Source organism: Rattus rattus, chromosome 10, assembly GCF_011064425.1.
Source record: "Rattus rattus isolate New Zealand chromosome 10, Rrattus_CSIRO_v1, whole genome shotgun sequence".
NCBI lineage: Eukaryota > Metazoa > Chordata > Mammalia > Rodentia > Muridae > Rattus > Rattus rattus.
The window spans coordinates 32905311-32926068 of record NC_046163.1 but is presented as its reverse complement, the minus strand read 5'-3'; the positions used below and the strand labels follow the sequence as shown (position 1 = coordinate 32926068).

Genomic DNA, 20758 nt, shown 5'->3' with positions numbered 1-20758 from the left:
CTCAGGACCTCTAGAAGAACCATCTCTCCAGCCCAGAAAGCTATCATCTTAGTTAAGCCATTAAAACGGAATGTGGAAATTGGTTAGCAACGTTTGAGTTCATCCTAGGCTTTTAGACTATGTGGGTTTGCAGAAAGAACATTAGATAGCCGGACATGTTTTGCCTGTGTTAGCAAAAGTTATCAAGTCCAAGGATGAGAAAGAACAATTAATTTACAGTAAGATCACTGAGTAACACTTTTCTGCATGAACACAGGAAGCAGAGTACATTAAGAAACTTATTAGATATTATGTACAAGGTTGACATCCTTAAGCATGCTTATTTATAGATCACTATTTATAAACACATTAAAAATGTTGCACCAGAACATCTTAGGGGAAGGAATTGACTGTGAGAACTGTTATGATCGGAGTTTTAAGTAAATTGTTAGAGGGGCTGATCAATCTTTTCTATGTAGTTATATTTTTAGCAGCATAATTTAAAGTCTCGTAACATTCTCAAGGTACATGTGGTTAAACCTATCATTTTGTTGACAGCTAACTTTTTCAAAGATTTGTGTATGTGAGTCCTTGAAGAAGTAAAGTGAACCAACCATCTTTTGGTTCAAACTTGCTCTAAGTACAGCCATTTGTAAGAAAGAGTTTTTTTTGTTTGTTTGTTTGTTTTTTTTTTTTTGGGGGGGGTTCTTTTTTTCGGAGCTGGGGACCAAACCCAGGGCCTTGCGCTTCCTAGGTAAGCGCTCTACCACTGAGCTAAATCCCCAGCCCCAAGAAAGAGTTCTTTGTAGGTTTGTGCCATTCCTCTTAATCATTTTTTTTTTTTTTTTCTGGAGCTGAGAACTGAACCCAGAGCCTTGGCGATTGCTTTGGCGATTGCTAGGCAAGCGCTCTACCACTGAGCTAAATCCCCAACCCCCCTCTTGATCATTTTTAAAGCCCAAACTGGAATTTGGAGGCAATTGCTTACTCTTAACTAAAAATAAAGTGGTTATATGTTTATATAGTTATATCTTCATTTATTAAAGTTAAAATTTCAAACTTGATGAAAATCATTTCTATCATTTTGTTGTTCCTAAGCTACATGAAACTTGACTATATAATCAGACCCTTTTAGAAAACTGCTGTGTATCAGTTTGGTGATATATAGCATTTGCCTAGCATGTTATGTAGGTTTTATCACCCATATCACAGAGATACTATTAAACAAATAAAACTAATTTTGTAATTTCATACCATATTTGTGTTCTGTTTTAGCCCAGAAGGATCAGTGCAGTTGCGGTGGCTGAGCGAGTTGCTTATGAGAGAGGAGAAGAACCTGGAAAAAGCTGTGGCTACAGTGTCCGATTTGAGTCTATACTTCCACGCCCTCATGCCAGTATAATGTTTTGTACTGTAGGTCAGTGGTGTATTTTCATTTATAGTTTGTCAACTTTTTATAAAGAAAACAACAAAAAACTGTTGGTTGGTATTCATTTGAATTCAAGAGCTCTGGAGGTAGAGACAGGTTCAAGGCCAGCCTGATGTACAGAGTGGGTTCCTGGACAATCATAGCTATACAGAGAAACTGTCTCAAAAATAAACAAAACCCAAGATATTTCTACTTGCATATTATTCAAGTAAGCCCTTTCCTGTACAATGCAAGGATTGTGTTAAAACAGAGTTAGTTAAGTTAGTAAGTGTTTGCTTCATTGGCTGCTTTGAGATGACCGCGAGGGCAAGAGCCACCAACCCGCAGCTAAATTTTTGGTTTGTTGCTTCTTTGATTCTGTAACAAAACTCTGTTTGTTTTTTATTTTCCCAAGGTGTGCTACTAAGAAAGCTAGAAGCAGGCATTCGAGGAATCAGTCATGTTATTGTAGATGAAATTCATGAAAGAGATATTAATGTAAGTAATCTCTGCATGACTTTTTCCCCTTTAACTGGAGAAATCAAATCCTTGCTTTCTTTCTTTTTTTTTTTCCTTTTGTTTTCTTTTTTTAGGAGCTGGGGACTGAACCCAGGGCCTTGCGCTTGCTAGGCAAGAGCTCTACCACTGAGCTAAATCCCCAACCCCAAATCCTTGCTTTCTTACTCTACTGGTAAATGCTAACTTAGAGAACCATTGTTTAATAGCTGAGTTAGTAATGAGTAGCTGGTGGGATTTTAGTTTTTCTTTGTGATAAATTCTGTGATTTTGTGATAGCTCATTTCAGATGCTAGTGATAATCATGGAAAATAAAATTATAATTGTTTACCATTCTTACTCTTGATTAGTAAACCAATATACAATTCTGGCATTCAAAGTTTGACAGTGTAAAACAACTTTTAATTTATCATTATCTTTTTCATTTGCTTTTTCAGTTGGGTATTTTTCTATGTATACAAGGTTGGCCTTAAACTCAGATATCCAACTGCCTCTGCCTCTGCCTCTGCCTCTGCCTCTGCCTCTGCCTCTGCCTCCTGAGTGCTGGTATTAAATAAAGGCTTTGCCACCATCACCTGGCTAAAACAATGTCCCTAGTTATAGATTAAAATCAAGTGTGGTCTCTTTAAAGGGATGTCAGTTTAGTTTGGTCATTGAAGCTGTCCCTAAGTTGCTGTTACAATAACCATTCTAACAAACACTTTGTGCATGCTCTGCATACACAGGTAGCATTTGTATTTATTTGTTTTACAAATAGGATTTACATGGTCTTGAAAATAAGTAGGGAATAGGAGCACACTATTGGATGAGTGTGTTTTAAAGCTGCTGGGTATCAAATCCCAACCTTGCAATTAAAGCAGGTGCCCCACTATTTACCTTAAACGATCAATCTTAGCACTGGGATTTTCATTTAATAACTTCATTGTTTTGGAGAGTAGCTTTATTCATACCTATCCCTAGGTAGTTGTGTTCAAATTCTTACAAGTGTGGTATATATTGATAGGAAAGAACTGTTAAGTGTAATTGAGGACGATTGTTTAGCAGACATTTATTTAAACTTTACAAAACTAAGTTGTTTTGGTGCTGCTAAAACTAGTTTTTATCATGTTCTAATGAAAATTGTGTTGTACAACTATAAACTTAATTGTACGAATGTAGATAAATTATTTATATACCTTAAGCTTTTTTTCCCTTAAAGGATGCACATATACACACAGAAACAAAGGAAGGGCTGGTGATGAAGATTAGTTGATAGAATGCTTACCTTGGATACATAGAACCCCTAAGTTTGATTTTTCCAGCAGTACATGATTGTAATCCCAACCCTTGGACTATATAGGCAGGAGACTCACAAGTTTAAGGTCAAGTGTGACTGTAGTAACATCCCATCTCAAAATGGAAATTCGTTGTGATCTTTGTTGACACTTTTTACTGATCTTTGAAACAGAATTTCATGGTGTCTTATGACTAGCACAAGTCTTAACAGGTTTATTTTAATAACCCCTCTCTTTAAATTTGTATTTTTATTTCAATAGACTGACTTCCTCTTAGTAGTACTGCGTGACGTGGTTCTGGCTTATCCTGAAGTTCGTATTGTTCTTATGTCTGCAACTATTGATACCACCATGTTCTGTGAATATTTCTTCAATTGCCCCATCATTGAAGTTTATGGAAGGACTTTCCCAGTTCAAGGTAAATTTTGTGGGTGGGATTTTCCAATTGACTAATAGAGCATTCAGTGTTTACTGTGTAAGCAAAAGTTCCTGAATTTAAATCCCCATCTATTGTTCGTGTATTGTGTGACACATGGCTTATAGTCTTGGGGCTGGAGTGCTGTGGTGAAATTTTCTCTAGTTTGCTGGCTTATGAGTGAGCTCAGGTTTGGTGAACAGTAATTTGGAAGATACCACACAAACATGTACATAAATAGATTAAAAAAGTTACCTCTGAAGCAGAAACTAATGTATTTCTTTGTGTATGGGTTTTAAAGTTCTAGTATTTGCTATCTTGCTCTTCAGAAATAGATTAATGGATGGTAGAGGGTAGTCACTAAAGTTATAAAGTTGCAGATAGGGGTTGGGGATTTGGCTCAGTGGTAGAAGACCCTGGGTTCAGTCCCCAGCTCCGAAAAAAAGAAAAAAAAAAAAGTTGCAGATAGTGTTGTAGTTAACTTTTGTCTTGATTGTGAAGAGATATTATGACCAAGGCATGAAAAGCTTTTTTTTTTTTTTTTTTTTTCCCAGAGCCGGGGACAAAGTTAATGATGGTAAATGATGGTACTAGAGTAAACCCAAAGTTTAAAATATGAATATATACTGAATAGGGAGTTAAATAAGTGATAATTACAGATTTCTAAGTAGTATGCGGAGTTGATTTTTCTTGTAGATGAGACTTGACTCTCCAACGCAGATGATTAAATGTGATAGTAATGGTTCCTGATGAGTATAGTTCAAGTGGCAAGGGAGCTCAGCTTAACACTGAACATGATTGTTCAGGTGGAGGTAATTTAGGTGGAGGTGTATGTGCCTTTGGTTTGTAATCTTGGGTGGTCACTTTGTGGTTGAAGATAGGCAAGATATAAATTAGATGCTTCTCGACCTATTAGAATTTCAGATACATTGATTGGTATTGCATTGAGATCCTGGTGGAGAGTATAACAGTGTATAAAGGGGAGATCCCAGCTGGTTTTGTAAGACTGTATTCATGAGTCACCTTTTTCCAGGATCCAAGGGGATACGTGCATTAAGTTTCCATTGTTGAAATTTAATTAGAAAATTTCTGCTGCTATGAATTCTTACAGTTTGTAAAGACTCAAGTTGATGGTGATTAAAGGAATTAGCAAGTGAATTACAGCTGAATCATTTGTAAATTATCGTGATCTTGACTAACTTGATTTTCCCTGACAGAATATTTTCTGGAAGATTGCATTCAGATGACCCAATTCATTCCTCCTCCAAAGGACAAGAAAAAGAAGGATAAAGAGGATGATGGTGGTGAAGATGATGATGTAAGTAGATTTCTCTCTACACCCAAAAGACTGAAGCATTTTAATATGAGAATATCTGATGGAGAACAGACATATGGCTTAGTTCAAGCATAGAATGAATTAATTGGCATTGCAGGGTCCTTTAAAATTGTGATATCTGGCCTGGAGAGATGGCTCAGTGGTTAAGAGCACCCGACTACTCTTCCAGAGGTCCTGAGTTCAATTCCCAGCAACCACATGGTGGCTCACAACCATCTGTAAAGAGATCCGATGCCCTCTTCTGGTGTGTCTGAAGACAGCTACAGTGTACTTATATATAATAAATGAATAAATAAAAAAATTGTGATATCCTAGATCACTGCCTATAATTCAAATAATCTCTGGTTCAATGACGAGGCTGTTGAGGTTATATAGTCTCCAGTATAAGAAGTCTTTGTGTTTCTCTGTGTCAGAGTACCTGGAAAATTAAGATAAATTTCAGTTTTATTCATCGTGGGAATTCAGTTCAGGACTCTCGATGTTGGGTATTATTTGAACCCAGGCCTTTTTTCTTTTTTTTAACTTGTAAAATTTGTTCATTTAAGAGATTATTTGGATGTTTGCCAGGGAGAGACATTAAAAGACCATTTTGAAGGAATATGTTTTTTCATTTGACACTGGGTCTTGGGGAGCAAAGTTAAGTAGTTAGGTTGAGATAGGGTTTCAGTTCCAGTCTTTAAATTGCTGCTACTTTAGCTTCCCGCAGAGTTGATGGTACAAGGACTCTTTACCACCAGGTCTACCTTATCTATAACATAACGGCCAGACGGAGAATTTGGTTTTTTGTTTTTTGTTTTATGTGAAATTTCGGGCTGGAGAGATGGCTCTTCCAGAGGTTCTGAGTTCAATTCCCAGCAATCACATTGCGGCTCACAACCATCTGTAATGGGACCTGATGCTCTCTTCTGGTGTGTCTGAAGACAGATGGTTTACTCACGTGTATTGTATAAATCTTTTTTTAAACAATGTGAAATTTCTGGGTGTGTTGGGGCTTGAAGTAAGAAGTTCTAGGTCATCCTCTGCTAACAACTGTTTTAAGACAGCCAAAGTTTTCCAAAGGTAAATAAATACTTGAAGATCACCAAGATATTACATGTTCAAAGCCAGACTGGGTTATAAAAAGGGCACAATCAATGTAGGTAGTTAGCATAGTTCATTGTAAAGAAAATTTCCAAAGATATTTAGAAGTTAATGGGTAGAAACCTTTCAGAATCAAATGTAAGAGTTTGAAGTTGGATTTTAGCTATACTTCCTCAGGAAAATAGTATATTTTTACCATAGGTTCTATCTTTATTCATGGGTATCAATCTCTTTGCTCTATAGACTTAATTACATATTTGTTCAGGTGCTTTTTTTATTTTTTTAGATTTATTATATGTATGTACACTGTAGCTGTCTTCAGACACACTAGAAGTGTGAACCACCGTGTTAATAGTCCCTGGAATTTATATTCAGGACCTCTGGAAGAACAGTCAGCGCTCTTAACCATTGAGCCATCTCCAGCCCTGTTCAGTGCTTCTGTGGGCACAGAAACGGGTGTTGGTCCCTGATTCTGATGTTATAGGCAGTTGTGAACCGCCTGGGTGGAAGTAACTGAACATGGGTGTTTACATGCTGACCATCTCTAGTTCGGAACTAAAGTTTCTTAGCACGTATATGACTATCCTAAGACAGTAATGTTAGATGTGACTTGTGTGGAAAAAGTAAGAAATTTAAGAGCTATAGTAATTATGGCAAATAAATCATTTTCCTTTTTCTTGTAGGCAAATTGCAATCTCATATGTGGTGACGAATATGGACCAGAAACAAAGTTGAGCATGTCTCAGTTGAATGAAAAGGAAACTCCCTTTGAACTTATTGAAGCGCTCCTTAAATACATTGAAACCCTTAATGTTCCTGGAGCTGTGTTGGTATTTTTACCTGGCTGGAACTTGATTTATACTATGCAGAAGCATTTAGAAAATAACTCACATTTCGGTATGATTACTCTTGTTTTAGATTGCCTTTTGAGTATTTTTGCTTTTGTCCTGGCTCATGTTAGATGAAAGTGTGTGTAATGGAGAACATTCTCATATTTTAAACCAGCTTAGGTTTTGTCCTTAACCTTTGTGTGTTGTAGGAAGTCACCGGTATCAGATTCTACCTCTCCATTCTCAGATTCCTCGGGAGGAACAGCGCAAAGTGTTTGATCCAGTACCAGATGGAGTAACCAAGGTAAATACGGCATCACAATGAGATCAGATATGATATGGGTCTGAACTAGTAAGAGTGTTCCAAGAGCTACTAGGAGAAAGCTAAAGTATCAAAAATTAAATGGGAAAAAATTCTTCTCTTTCTGTTTGGTTGATTATTATTTTTTTTTCGGAGCTGGGAACTGAACCCAGAGAGCTAGGCAAGCGCTCTACCAACTCCGATTATTTTTTTCTTTTTAATTCTGTTGCTGTATTAAGTGGGTTGAATGATTCCCTGGTGATTGTTGGTAAGCAGAAAGTTTTTAGTTAATATAATTTTATACTCTTTTTGCAGGTTATTTTGTCCACAAACATTGCTGAAACAAGCATTACCATAAATGATGTTGTTTATGTCATTGACTCCTGCAAGTAAGTTCCCAACACTTTGTTATTTTCCTTTTTGTAAGTTATGTGTATCAGTGTTTGGCCTGCATATATATGTCTGTGCCCTTAATTGTGTGCATGGTGCTCATGAGCTGCCATGTGGGTGCTGGGAGCTGAACCCAGGTTTTCTATAAGAAAAGAAAGCAAGTAGTTTTAATCACTAACTTGTCTTTTCAGCCCCTATAGTATTTCTTTTGTGGTAGTTTGCTTCAGGCTTGATCTCACACACACACACACACACACACACACACACACACACACACACACACACACACACACACACACCCCTGCCACGCTCCCCTTCAAATACTGGGGTTTCACATAGTTTTATACTATCACACCAAGTTTTTAGACTTCATTGTTTTAAATTTTTTTTTTTTATACCCATACAGATACCCCATGTTTATATACACTGATTATAGATTAAGAACAGTTACCAGGTTTGATAGACAGCCAAACTAACTTCTGACTTCTCATTATCATAGGATCTTTTATTTATTCATCCCATTGGTTGTTTGTTCACTGGACTTCTCATGCTATCTTGTAATAATCATTACTTAGCATGAGACAGTTGACTTGATCACTTGAGAAAATAAAACCCTATAACCTGGTATTGTGAGATCTGCCAGCCAGCCTTGATTGAGCCTCGAGTTAAAAGACTTAAAATCTGTGAACTGAGCCTTGGCATTGTTTAGGTAAAATGAGTGCACAGAAATTTTGTAGAGGGGACGAAAAAAAATCCTGGTTATAGCTGTCTGTTGTACACATTTTCTGAATACTAGTATGGCATGTTGATGGAATTTGATTTGCTAATAACTGCTTATTCAACAGTGAACAGCATTCAGTTTCAATCTCAGTCACATAGTAGTGAGTACCTATAGCTACTTTTAGGTTATTTGTGAATTTTAAGTGACCATGGGATCACTTTGATGTCCTGGACTCCCTCCACCTCTATAAAATAGGTCCCTAGTTGTTGAAGTGCAATCCCAGCAGTGCTAAAAGAAAGGTTTTGGGTTGGGCTTGCTTTGTGTTTAAGCTTACAGAGTCCATTCTGTACATAATTTTTTTTAAAGACAGTGTCATGGTTGTACAGTCCTAGAACTCAATCTGTATTAACATGGGTTGTTTTTTTTTTTTTTAGCTTGTGATCCTGCTGCCTCAGCCTACCAAGTAGTTTGATCTATAAGCTTGTACCACCAGACTAGTCTTTTTCTTTTTAAAGATTTATTTATTATATCTAAGTTCACTGTAGCTTTCTTCAGATGCACCAGAAGAGGGCATCAGATTCCATTACAGATGGTTGTGGGCCACCCTGGTTGTGGGATTTGAACTCAGGACCTCAAGAAGAGCAGTTAGTGCTCTTAACCATTGAACCATCTCTCCAGCCCCTAGGCTAGTCTTTTAAATTTAGTAAGTTGTAAATTCACATAAATCTCTAAGTAGCTATTAGCATATATTCTGTTCACATCCACACCTGCCCATTTTCTGAGATAAGGTCTGTTACAGAGCTTGGAACTCATTGTCAAGCCAGAAAATTTCTAGGATCCTGCTATCTCCACTTCCAGCATAATTGTCATAATTTTGCTTAGTGTAAGTGGTATATCGGGATATCTTTTAATCGTGTGGCAGCTAAAAAGAATGTGAAGTCATTACTGATTTGTCACTTACACTGTCTTTAATAACTACTTTTCCTCATTTAGACAAAAAGTGAAACTCTTTACTGCTCACAACAATATGACCAACTATGCTACTGTATGGGCATCAAAAACAAACCTTGAGCAAAGGAAAGGGCGAGCTGGCCGTGTACGACCTGGGTTCTGTTTCCACCTTTGTAGTCGGGCTCGTTTTGACAGGTAAATTTCTAAATAAATTACATTGGCTTATTGGGATTGGTCATATAGAGATCAGTGAATAACTTTGGGGAAAGCTGTCATGTGAGTTCTTACCCAGTATATCATCTTATGGTTCAGTGAGGTCACAGGTTGGTTTTTAGGTAAGGATGGAATTCATCTCTTAAACATCTTGCATGCATTTCCCACCCTTTTTCCCCATGAACTCCTTATGTAAGAGCCCTCAGTAAGGCTGAATAATGGATTAAGCCTGAATAATGGGATTCTATACAAGTAAATATAAGAATAAAAAATTAGAAGTTGCCATTGTTAGCTTATGGAATAAAAGGATTTGTGGGCATTAATTAGTTCTGTTGTTTTATCTGTTTGGAATTATTGATGATACTGGATGGTGAACCTTTTGAGAAGCACAGGGTAAAATTTTCTTTGTATTCATGACTTTTGGTTGGGCTTCATAGGTTCTTACCATGAACCTCTGGCTGGCCTTAAACTCATGGGGCTGCTTTTGTTCCTTGAGTGCCCGAGAGATTAAATAGCTGTTGCAATAGTTCCTTTGGTTTTATAAAAATTGGATTTCTTAGTCCAACAGCTCTGCCTGTTGACTAGCTCTGTAGACTAGGTTGACCTTGAACTCAGAGATAGGACGCCCAGGCATGAGCCAGTACTGCTGGCTTTTTTTTTTTTTTTTTAAATCTTTACCATGGAGACAGGTAGATCTCCTTTAATTTCAGGCTAGCCAGGACTACACAGAAACCCTGTCTTAAAAAAAAGAAAAGGAAGAAAACATTTGATTGTCCTTGGAATTGAAAAGGCTGGTATAAGTTGCTTTTTATAGTAAGATCACCCAATTCTTGATGGTTTTGGTTGACCCTCAATATTGAGTGGTTTGTTCCTGGTATGGGAAGTAGTATATATTGATAAATTACTTTTGTAAACTTCAAGGTGTTACTGTTAGAATCTCATCTGCCAACGGTTCCAATGAGTCCTGATTGTAACATTTTGTTAGAAACACTTCTAAATTAGAGATGTCAATTTTTTTAAGGTTTTCTGTTCATTCTATTGAATTGAGTTCAAGTAATAAGTGAATTAAGTTTAGGTACTATGAGACATGTCAGATTGGTCTGAAGATTAAGTTACCTTGAAATGCTCATAACAGTGCTTGTTCATAATAACTTCCCAGTAAAAAAAAATTAATAATTTGTGCAATTTTTATTGTTCCCAAAATGGTTGGCACTGGGACCTGTTGGGAATGATGGTTTGGTCTACATTATGTCTTCCTTTTGTTGAACTTGGCATCACTTTTTTTTTTTTTTAATATTTTTTTTAAAGATTTGTTTATTTTATGTATGAGTACACTGTCGTTGTCTTCAGACACACCAGAAGAGGGCATTGTATCTCATTAAAGATGGTTGTGAGCCACCATGTGGTTGCTGGGAATTGAACTCAGGACCTCTGGAAGAGCAGCCAGTGCTCTTAACCGCTGAGCCATCTCTTCAGCCTAACACCACTTTTTTTAGTTCATGCACAATTGCTAATAGGCAGAAATCAGTGCAGCCATAATTAGAAGTGATAACATTAACTTTTTCCTTCCTCCTTTACCAACTAAAAGGACATATCTTGGCTGTGAGAGTAAAGTCCAATGCCAGTTTTTAGTCAGCTAGTCTAGTTTTATAGTGAATAGGAAAAGTTGTAGACTAGGAAAGGGCTACTATATACACAGTTGTCTGTGCAAAGATTTTTATTGTCACCTTTGACTTTTCTACTTCTAAATTTTAGACTGGAGACCCACATGACACCAGAGATGTTTAGAACACCATTGCATGAAATTGCTCTGAGCATAAAACTTCTGCGCCTAGGAGGAATTGGCCAATTCCTTGCAAAGGCAATTGAACCTCCACCTTTGGATGCAGTAATTGAAGCAGAGCATACTCTTAGAGGTAAGTGATACTTTCTTAGTCTGCCTCTACCTACTTAACAAATCCTATTTAACAAGTCAGATATAGACTGGGGGTGGGGAATTAACATGTTAGGCTTTATGCAGCATGTATCACAATTTCTACAAGGAAATTGTGGGATGAAGGGGCATAAATGGATCTCATTAAATAAACATTTAAGGGAATAGAGAATCCACCAGAACATGGATTACTTCTTACCTATATTTAATATTTAAATACATGTCTTAGTGGTTTGGGTTGTTTTGTTCTAATCTCGAATTTGTTATAAAAGTGATGTAGCCTTGTGAAAAATAAGGGCATTGAGCTCAGATGGCTCTGCATTGAACCTGGAATCTGGAACTCACCTGATTCTGATTCTGTGTGTGTGTTTAATGCTGATGTTGCTACTGTATCAGTGGCTGTAGTCCCAATTTGCATCATAGGTCATACCTTTATAGCGTCTTCTGTGTTGGCTATTCCAGTGTTTGGTCCAGACATCATATTTAACTTGACATAAAATTAAACACTAATATCCTATTTATTGACATCACTCACAAGTATGTATTTTCCCATAGAACTTGATGCTTTAGATGCCAATGATGAGTTGACTCCTCTTGGACGAATCCTGGCTAAACTCCCCATTGAGCCTCGTTTTGGAAAAATGATGATAATGGGGTGTATTTTCTAGTAAGTTCATTGTTTTTTGTTACTCAGAATAAAATGGACTTAATAAAGGCAAAGGTGTGTTGGTGGTAAAAAAAAAAAAAGTACAGTAAACCTTTATAGTATAAACTTTTATAGTAAATATTAGTTGTTATATCCTAGCTAACAGAGTATTGAGTCCACATTTGAAGGTCTTCGCACAAAAAGGCTTAACTGCTGTTGTGCTGTTGTTTCAGTGTGGGAGACGCTGTCTGTACCATCTCTGCTGCTACCTGCTTTCCAGAGCCCTTTATCAGTGAAGGGAAGCGCTTGGGGTACATACACCGGAATTTTGCTGGAAACAGATTTTCTGATCATGTGGCTCTTTTATCAGTATTCCAAGCCTGGGATGATGCTAGGTAGGAATTTAAAGGCAATTCCTGTGAGAATTTAGTGAGCTTGTCTGAATTTGTAACATAGCTTACTAAGCCTTTGAGAATGAATGCCTTTTCTGTTTTGGTTTAGGATGAGTGGAGAAGAAGCAGAAATACGGTTTTGTGAGCAGAAGAGACTAAATATGGCTACACTAAGAATGACTTGGGAAGCCAAAGTACAGCTTAAAGAGATACTGATTAACTCTGGCTTTCCAGAAGGTAAGCCCTCTTCTATTTATAAACTGGTTTTTGTGTCTCATTCTGTTTACTCTAGATCTTGGAGGTTAAAGGCAGAATAAAATCACTGAATTAATTTGTGACATCTTTTCTCAGTCAAATAGAGAACAAAAAGCCCCCCCCCCAAAAAAAAGATAGTTTGTGAGCCATTGTGATAAGCTACAGGTACATTGGCTGAAGAATATTTGCTTATAATTCTTAGCTATTTGAACATACTTAACCGGATATGTTAGTACCAGAAACTAAAATTTTTAAAGGTTACAAATTGAATTAGAATAGTTTTTTTTGTTTTGTTTGTGAACTGACAGATTTAAAAAAAAAATCTAAGGGGAAAAATCTGTATGTTCAGAATATTCTAATGATCTTAAGATGAAGCTATTATCCTGCTTTATTGCTAATAACAGCTTAAGTTATTTAGGTTTGTTCACATAGATCTAATATTGAGGTTTTAAGCATATTGGTTGACAGGTTTTTAATTTGGAAATGAAAATACTGTGGGGTTGGGGATTTAGCTCAGTGGTAGAGCGCTTGCCTAGCAAGCGCAAGGCCCTGGGTTTGGTCCCTAGCTCCGAAAAAAAAAAAAAAAAAAGAAAATACTGCTAAGGCGTATCTTGGATAAGACAGCCATCCTTACAGTGACTTGTTGGATTGTCCTTTCATCTGCTCTGCTAGTAATAAGAGCAGCTGATAACCTTTGATTGTAAAGTTCTGAGAAAGTTATCAGAGGACTTTGAGTCATGCTATTATCTAATTTTTACAAACCATTTTTCTATTTTTTTTTTAACAGATTGTTTATTGACACAAGTGTTTACTAACACTGGACCAGATAATAATTTGGATGTTGTTATCTCTTTGCTGGCTTTTGGTGTGTACCCCAATGTATGCTATCATAAAGAGAAGAGAAAGATTCTTACCACTGAAGGTCGTAATGCACTTATCCACAAGTCTTCTGTGAACTGTCCTTTTAGCAGCCAAGACATGAAGTACCCATCTCCTTTCTTTGTTTTTGGTGAAAAGGTAAGAGGATTAGGGAAGTCTGAAAGTTCAGAGTTATAATAGGACTAATGACCCATCAGTGTGTGACATTTTACATTTTCTCCATCTACAGATTCGAACCCGAGCCATCTCTGCTAAAGGCATGACCTTAGTGACCCCTCTACAATTACTTCTCTTTGCCTCCAAGAAAGTCCAGTCTGATGGTCAGATCGTGTTTATAGATGACTGGTAGGGCCTTTCAGTTGTAATCTTCAAACTGAATTTTTAGAATAAAGATTTCTTAAATAACGTGTTTAATAATAATCCTTGGAGATCTTGCTAGTCTAGTATATCATAAAGAGTTTCACTCTGAGGCCTGGTCATTTTTGAGGTGTGTTTATAAGGTATATGCTGCATGTTACTGTTAATTACATTCACCTAGGTTTGGGGCATGTCTAATTCTAATAAAATAGTTAAATTTTTGGCACCTGGGAGGACAGTTTGACTACTTACTACTCACTTATCTCTTTCTGTATATGTTCCCAGTTTTATGCCTTGCTTTTCCTTCATTTTAGGATCAGACTGCAAATATCACATGAAGCTGCAGCATGCATCACAGCCCTCCGGGCAGCCATGGAAGCTCTGGTTGTTGAAGTATCCAAACAACCAAACATTATCAGCCAGTTGGACCCTGTCAATGAGCATATGCTAAACACCATCCGTCAGATTTCTAGGCCCTCAGCTGCTGGTATCAACCTTATGATTGGGAGTGTAAGGTGAGTACCTAATTTATGTGTCTATAGCTTTTACAGACCTATAATTATTAAAGCTAGTTGGTAGAATCCTTGCTACTCAGGTTAAAATTATTTAACACTAAATGTGGGAGTTTGACTCAGAACAAAAGATTTCCTTTTTTCCTGTTAATTGATGTACCCATTGCCATATAGAAATAAAGTCCTGACAGGTAAACCATATTAAAAGTTGAAAATCATGTAATCTTGATGAAACCTTTTCTTCCACACTGTTGTAGTCTCAGTCTCAGATAAAGTATTGATTCCTTCCTCAAATAGAAAGAGCAATTTATTTTAGGCTGTCTTATTTATTTATTTATTTATTTATTTATTTATTTATTTATTTAATGTACAGCATTCTGCCTGCTTATGTGACTTGCAGGCCAGAAGAGGGCACCAGATCTCATTACAGATGGTTGTGAGCCACCATGTGGTTGCTGGGATTTGAACTCAGTACCTCTGGAAGAGCAGTCAGTGCTCTTTATCACTGAGCCGTCTCTCCAGTCCCCAGCCATCTCTCCAGCCCCCTAGGCTGTCTTTAAGAAATAAGAAATTTTTCTTCAGTGTTTACCTACCTGCATTCATAAGAAAGGAATGTTAACAGTGTATGCGTATGTTCCTTCCTTATGTTTACTAGTTTTGAGTTATTTAACTTTAATCATTCATGAAGTTATGAATACACTGATTAAGAAATCATTTTCCTAAGCATGGCTTCAGAGTTTTTTTCTTCTGTAATTTTATTTAAAGATTTATTAATATGAGTATTGTAGCTCTCAGACACACTAGAAGAGGGCATCAGATCCCATTACAGATGGTTGGTAGCCACCATGTCGTTGCTGGAAATTGAACTCAGGACCTCTGGAAGATCAGTTCGTGCTGTTAACCACTGAGCCATCTCTCCAGCCCTATGGCTTCAGGATTATAATAATATACAAATAAACAAAAAGTCCTTTGAGTCTTTATCAAGTTTTTGCTTTTAATTTTAGTATAACTGAACTGTTGATTCACATTATTTCTGTCTTTAACATGAATATCAAAGACATGAAGGTAGGGGAGTCGTATATATTTTCTGAGGAGTTTCCACCAAAGACATTTTTCAAATTTGTACATGGAAATACTTGATTAAAAATACTATGAATTAAGAGAAACTTCAAGGCCTGTGGAAAAATATTAACAGTGCTGTTTGTACCACACAGGTCTCATTTGGTTAAAGTTTATTTATTGTGGTTCTTAATTTAGTGTGTGCAGAGTATAGCTAAAGTGATTTGTTGTTTTTCCTAGGTATGGCGATGGTCCGAGGCCTCCCAAGATGGCCCGATACGATAATGGAAGTGGATATAGAAGGGGATATGGAGGAGGAGGATATGGTGGTGGTGGATACGGTGGTGGATATGGTAGTGGAGGCTTTGGAGGCGGTTTTGGAAGTGGTGGTGGGGGAGGCTTTGGAGGCGGCTTTAACAGTGGTGGGGGAGGAGGCTTTGGTAGTGGTGGGGGTGGCTTTGGCAGTGGCGGAGGTGGATTTGGTGGTGGGGGAGGAGGCTTCAGTGGAGGAGGTGGTGGGGTGGATTTGTGGTGGCGAGGAGGTGGCTGTGTGGTGGTGGCTTTGGGGGTAGTGGAGGTTTTGGAAGTGGTGGGGGAGGCTATGGTGTTGGAGGTGGTGGCTATGGAGGTGGTGGCAGTAGTGGTGGGTATGGAGGAGGCAGTGGAGGATATGGAGGTGGTGGAGGGGGTTACGGAGGTGGGGAAGGTTATAATATGAGCCCCAACTCTTACCGAGGAAATTATGGTGGAGGTGGGGGAGGTTATAGAGGAGGTTCCCAAGGAGGCTACAGAAACAACTTCGGTGGAGACTACAGAGGATCTAGTGGAGACTACCGGGGATCTGGTGGGGGCTATAGAGGATCTGGAGGATTCCAGCGAAGGGGTTATGGAGGTGGTTATTTTGGACAAGGAAGAGGAGGAGGAGGTGGTGGTGGTGGTGGTGGTGGCTATTAAGAATGGACTGTCAGAGCCTATGCATACAGTTAAAAATGCATGCTGTATGTTTTTCCAAGATGTTTATTTGCACCAAAAAAGTAAACCCATTTCCCACTTAATCTGTAGTTCATGTGTAGTTTCAAATAATTGTAGATTAGTGATTTTGTTTATATTGTGTAATGTAAAATATGACCTGTTATACAAGTATCACACCATACAGTTTGTATTTTTTTCTTGAAAGGGTAAAGGTTTGCCTTTTAACTTAACTTGACATTTTCTTGGTTTTCATTTAATAGAAAATAAAGTATACTGAAAATTGATTGTGTAATGGTATTTTTTACAGTATAAGAGTTGAGCCCATATCCCTCCCATCTTTAATGTTAGGGTCTCAGTAAGGAACTAGCAGGTTCGCCTCACCCTCAGAAACTCAACTTGCCTTCTCCCAAGTGGTAGGATTAAGGTGTATTACAACCATTTTTCTAACTCTGAAACATTTGACCTTAGCTGAAATATTTGTCTTTGAAAACAAAAGACTAAGGGAAGCATTTTCTATTCCAAATTCATTTCTGTGGGTTGGGTGGGTGAGAGGGTCGGCAACAAATTTTTTATTTAGGCAGTGAACAAAGGTAGGTGAGCTCTATAATGTATGACTCAGTATTTAGGGGGAAAAGAACTACTTGACCAGTTCTTTACCACTAACTTGTATCCCAAAGTATGTAAAATTATAGGTGTTTTTTGACACTTTTTGAAATCCTAATTTTCTGTGAATTGCTAGAGTTGTTTTGGGAACAAAGAATCCAGGACCTGAGGCATGCTAGGCAAGCACTAATAATAGGTAGTGTACCCAGGTTTCCACTGTTTGAGGGAGATCACAGATCAATGGAGGCCAGACGTAATGACTGTTACCTACCACCTTGGATGAATTGATTGGGCACACAGTCTTTCATCATTCTTCTGCAAGCATTCTTTAGTTTTGTGCTAGGCATGTTTTCCCTGTGAGCTACATTCCAGTTACAGCACAGGTACTTTTTTTTTTTTGTTTGTTTGTTTGTTTTTTTTTGTTTTTGTTTTCGGAGTTGAGGACTGAACCCAGGGCCTTGCGCTTGATAGGCAAGTGCTTTACCACTGAGCTAAATCCTCAACCCCGGATTTAGTTACTTAATTGCATGTTACATCTGGTCTGATCTTCAGATGTTCCCATCTGTTCTTATAAAAACTTAGTAATCCTATATCCTGGTTGGCCTTAGCCTGCTTATAAGCAATTGATCCTGTACCCAGTCCATAATATAACTAGTGCTATCTTTTGCTTAGAGGATAATTTCTCTGTATTCATTTTTACAAGCTATACTAAATCATACTGAATATCTGGGTTCTGAAGATCTTTTAATCTTTCCACAGTGAAAACTAAGACTTAGAAAATCCTGTAATGTACTGTTTGGGGTGGGATTCTCTAACTTTCAGAAATGTGAAGCTGGATTGTGTATGCACCCTCCACCTCCATATGGGGGGCGACTAAGATCTGTAGTCTGGAGTTTCAGACGTTTGAGCATAGCCCTGTTTTTCAGTATTGTACTCAACCCAAGAGACCTCCATAGATCTGAAATTAGAACTTGCATTCTTCAACTAGTTTGTTTCCCAGATTTGGATGTTAGTTGCCGGCATTGCCAATCTCTAAAGCAGTGATCTTTCTTCACATGAGATGAATGTCAAAGTACCAGTTTAGATTAAGTAGCAGATTGCATAGTGGACAAGTTCACTTCGTGTGCTTTTTCCTTTTTTTTTTTTTTTTTTTTAAATCTAAGATTTATGTGGTACACTGTAGCTGTCTTCAGACACACCAGAAGAGGGCATCAGAGCCACCATGTGGTTGCTGGGAATTGAACTTAGGACATCAGGAAGAACATGCATTTCTTAATATGAGCATTAATTATAGTATCCTTACTACTATAGTGGGGGCGGAAATTAATATAGGATTGTCAGAAGAAAAGTTTACTGCAGAAAATTGAAACACCAGTTTATGGAAGCCACGTTAAGGTTTAGGAGTTTCTGAAAGCTGCATTCAGAATCTGGACTTTTGTGCCATGGGTCAGATCTGCCCAGACAGCAGGTATCCAAGCACAGTTGTCACAGGACACCAATTGGACTGGTGCTAATAAGAAAATTGTTGATTTCTAAAGCAGTTGCTGAATTTGAAGGCTTTGGTTTAAATTACTGTTTGGAGGATGGAAGTGCAAGGATTGATCTCTGCCTTTTCATTGTGGCTGGGACAAGTGGAAACTTCACTACTGAGTGAAGCATTGCATTTGTCAGACTCGGTGATCCTTCAGGTTTTAGCTGTGTGAAAGACAGGGAATCTTGGAACTGAATCTCTTAGTGGCAAAGTCCTTTCTCCAGAACATTGAAAGTTTATGGAGTTGCTAAAGAAAGGGTGGCGGTTTCAAAGGTAAAAGCCAGTGCATAAGTGGAGAGAAATATGAAGCCATCCCCCTTTTGGTTAACACAACTTTGGAGTGCCTTAGGGGTTTCTACTGCTGTGGAAACAGGTCAAAAGCATCTTGGGGCAGATTGGGTTAAGGAAGTCAGGGCAGGGACTGAAGCAGAAGCTATAAACAAAGCTGCTTAGGAAAGTTGTAGGAAAGGACTGTTTTGCTCAGTCCTTCCCTACATCTAGAACACCTCTGGGAGTGGCATCACCTACCTACAGCAGCCAAACAGCTCAGCTACTCAGCACTCAAGGCAGAGGCAGGAGGACCTCTTGAATTCTACAGAGTGAGTTCTAGGATAGCCAGGGCTGTTACTCTGTCTTGAAAACAACCCGATTGAGATACTCCTGGATGCTTATCAAGTTGACAAACATTGGCCAGCAGAGGGAGTAGTGTGACGACAGATGGTGGGATGGACATGTAAGGCTAGGGGTTCTGTCCCTGGTTGGTATGTGCACAAATATACAAGATTTGTACTGGAAACATCCTTCTGAGTTTAGATTGCCTTGGCTGAGAAAATCTAGGTTGCAGGCAAAATAGTTGTCAAAGACTTAATTAATGGTCCTAGTTCTCAGGAACTGTCGGTACATTATTATGTCGAGGTTCAATCTGCTTGTGTGATTTAGGTTAAGGCCCCTGAGACAGGGAGATACTCCAGATATTCTCTGGATTATTAAGGTGAGCCTAATCTAGCCAAAATGGCTCAGGTTGGCCATTAACTCCCTTGTAGCTCTGGCTGGCCTTAAACTTCCTTATTGTCCTGCTTCCATCTCCCTGGTACTGGGATTATAGGCACACTCCATCCGGATGGTGGATTTCTGTGGTGCTTTGTTACCAAATGGAAGGTCAGTACTTTACCTACTGAGCTACATCCCCAGGCCCCAGCTACACTTTAAAGAGTAAATGTTATGGCTTATGACTCATATCTTAATAAAGCTATGTTGTATCTTATATAACACATTAAAATGAGTAACTAAATGAAAGCATTTAAACATTTTAATCTTTGAATTTAAAACTACAATTTCTATGAGGTACAAGAATCATTTATCACATTCCTGAACTATAAAATCTGAACACCTATCCAGATGCTTTACCCAGTGACTATCCTAATATCCCCCTTTGAGTTTGCTTCTATCCTGTTGTTGTTCATTTCCACATTCAGAGTTTGCATGACTTTGGAGAGCATTTTGTCATCTTTCTTATCTCCTGACGCAGCCCCTTTGTTGAGAGCTGCTTCTGCTACAATAAAGAACTGTTCTGATGGCTGAAGAATGCTCACTCCATAGCCATTGTTGTTGTAGATATGATTGTTGGTCATCTTCAGTTTGGGTGCTGGAAGAACCTGTTAAATTGTTCGAGGAAATCAGCTGTTCAGTGATTTGATACAAAGGCAACCAGCACTAACTAACAACATAAGACGGCACTGAGACTTAACTCTGGAGTCACTAGGGTTCCTTAAAGCTACAATAGTTATCCTCAAACAAATGCATGTCACTCACATTCATCAACCTTATTATAAATGTAAATGAAAAAGTATAGGTTTTTTTTTCCCCCTAAACTGATAAAATTGTAGGTAGGGGATGCAGCCTGTTAACATCTATAACATGATCAAACAGGAAAATGGTTTTGGGCAATGTGGAAAAATACAATAGGTCAATGAAACAGCATGATTTGATAAGAAGACAGGCTGCCGCTTAACTAGAATGCCCAGTAGCCACTTCTTTGAAGAACAGTGATAATAATGGAGTATTCACACAGTACTTACAGAAGAATGTGTCTCAGGTGGAAGGCTAAGGCTAACATGAACGTACTACATGGGGCTTGGCAGGGATCTAGTTTAAATCATACTGTGGAATAAGGCTCAAGGATCCACGGGCCTTTTGTTGGATTTT

The 20758-nt window shown here is 38.1% G+C and overlaps 2 protein-coding genes across 2 annotated transcripts in view; one reads left to right on the top strand and one right to left on the bottom strand.

Moving 5' to 3' along the window:
* The window catches only part of Dhx9 (DExH-box helicase 9), a 35206-nt gene extending 18502 nt beyond the window's left edge, over positions 1-16704 (top strand). The window contains 17 exon segments of the mRNA XM_032914854.1: positions 1255-1396; positions 1803-1885; positions 3439-3595; positions 4810-4910; positions 6692-6905; positions 7048-7142; positions 7455-7528; positions 9244-9396; positions 11170-11330; positions 11903-12014; positions 12227-12388; positions 12495-12622; positions 13428-13657; positions 13749-13864; positions 14191-14391; positions 15688-15997; positions 16000-16704. Of these exon segments, the coding sequence (XP_032770745.1) occupies positions 1255-1396; positions 1803-1885; positions 3439-3595; positions 4810-4910; positions 6692-6905; positions 7048-7142; positions 7455-7528; positions 9244-9396; positions 11170-11330; positions 11903-12014; positions 12227-12388; positions 12495-12622; positions 13428-13657; positions 13749-13864; positions 14191-14391; positions 15688-15997; positions 16000-16401 (2841 nt within the window). The 3' untranslated portion in view covers positions 16402-16704.
* Positions 16705-19956: 3252 nt separating this feature from the next.
* Shcbp1l (SHC binding and spindle associated 1 like) overlaps positions 19957-20758 on the bottom strand; it is a 30969-nt gene continuing 30167 nt past the window's right edge. Inside the window, 1 exon segment of the mRNA XM_032915289.1 lies at positions 19957-20208. Coding sequence (XP_032771180.1) covers positions 19957-20208 — 252 coding nt within the window.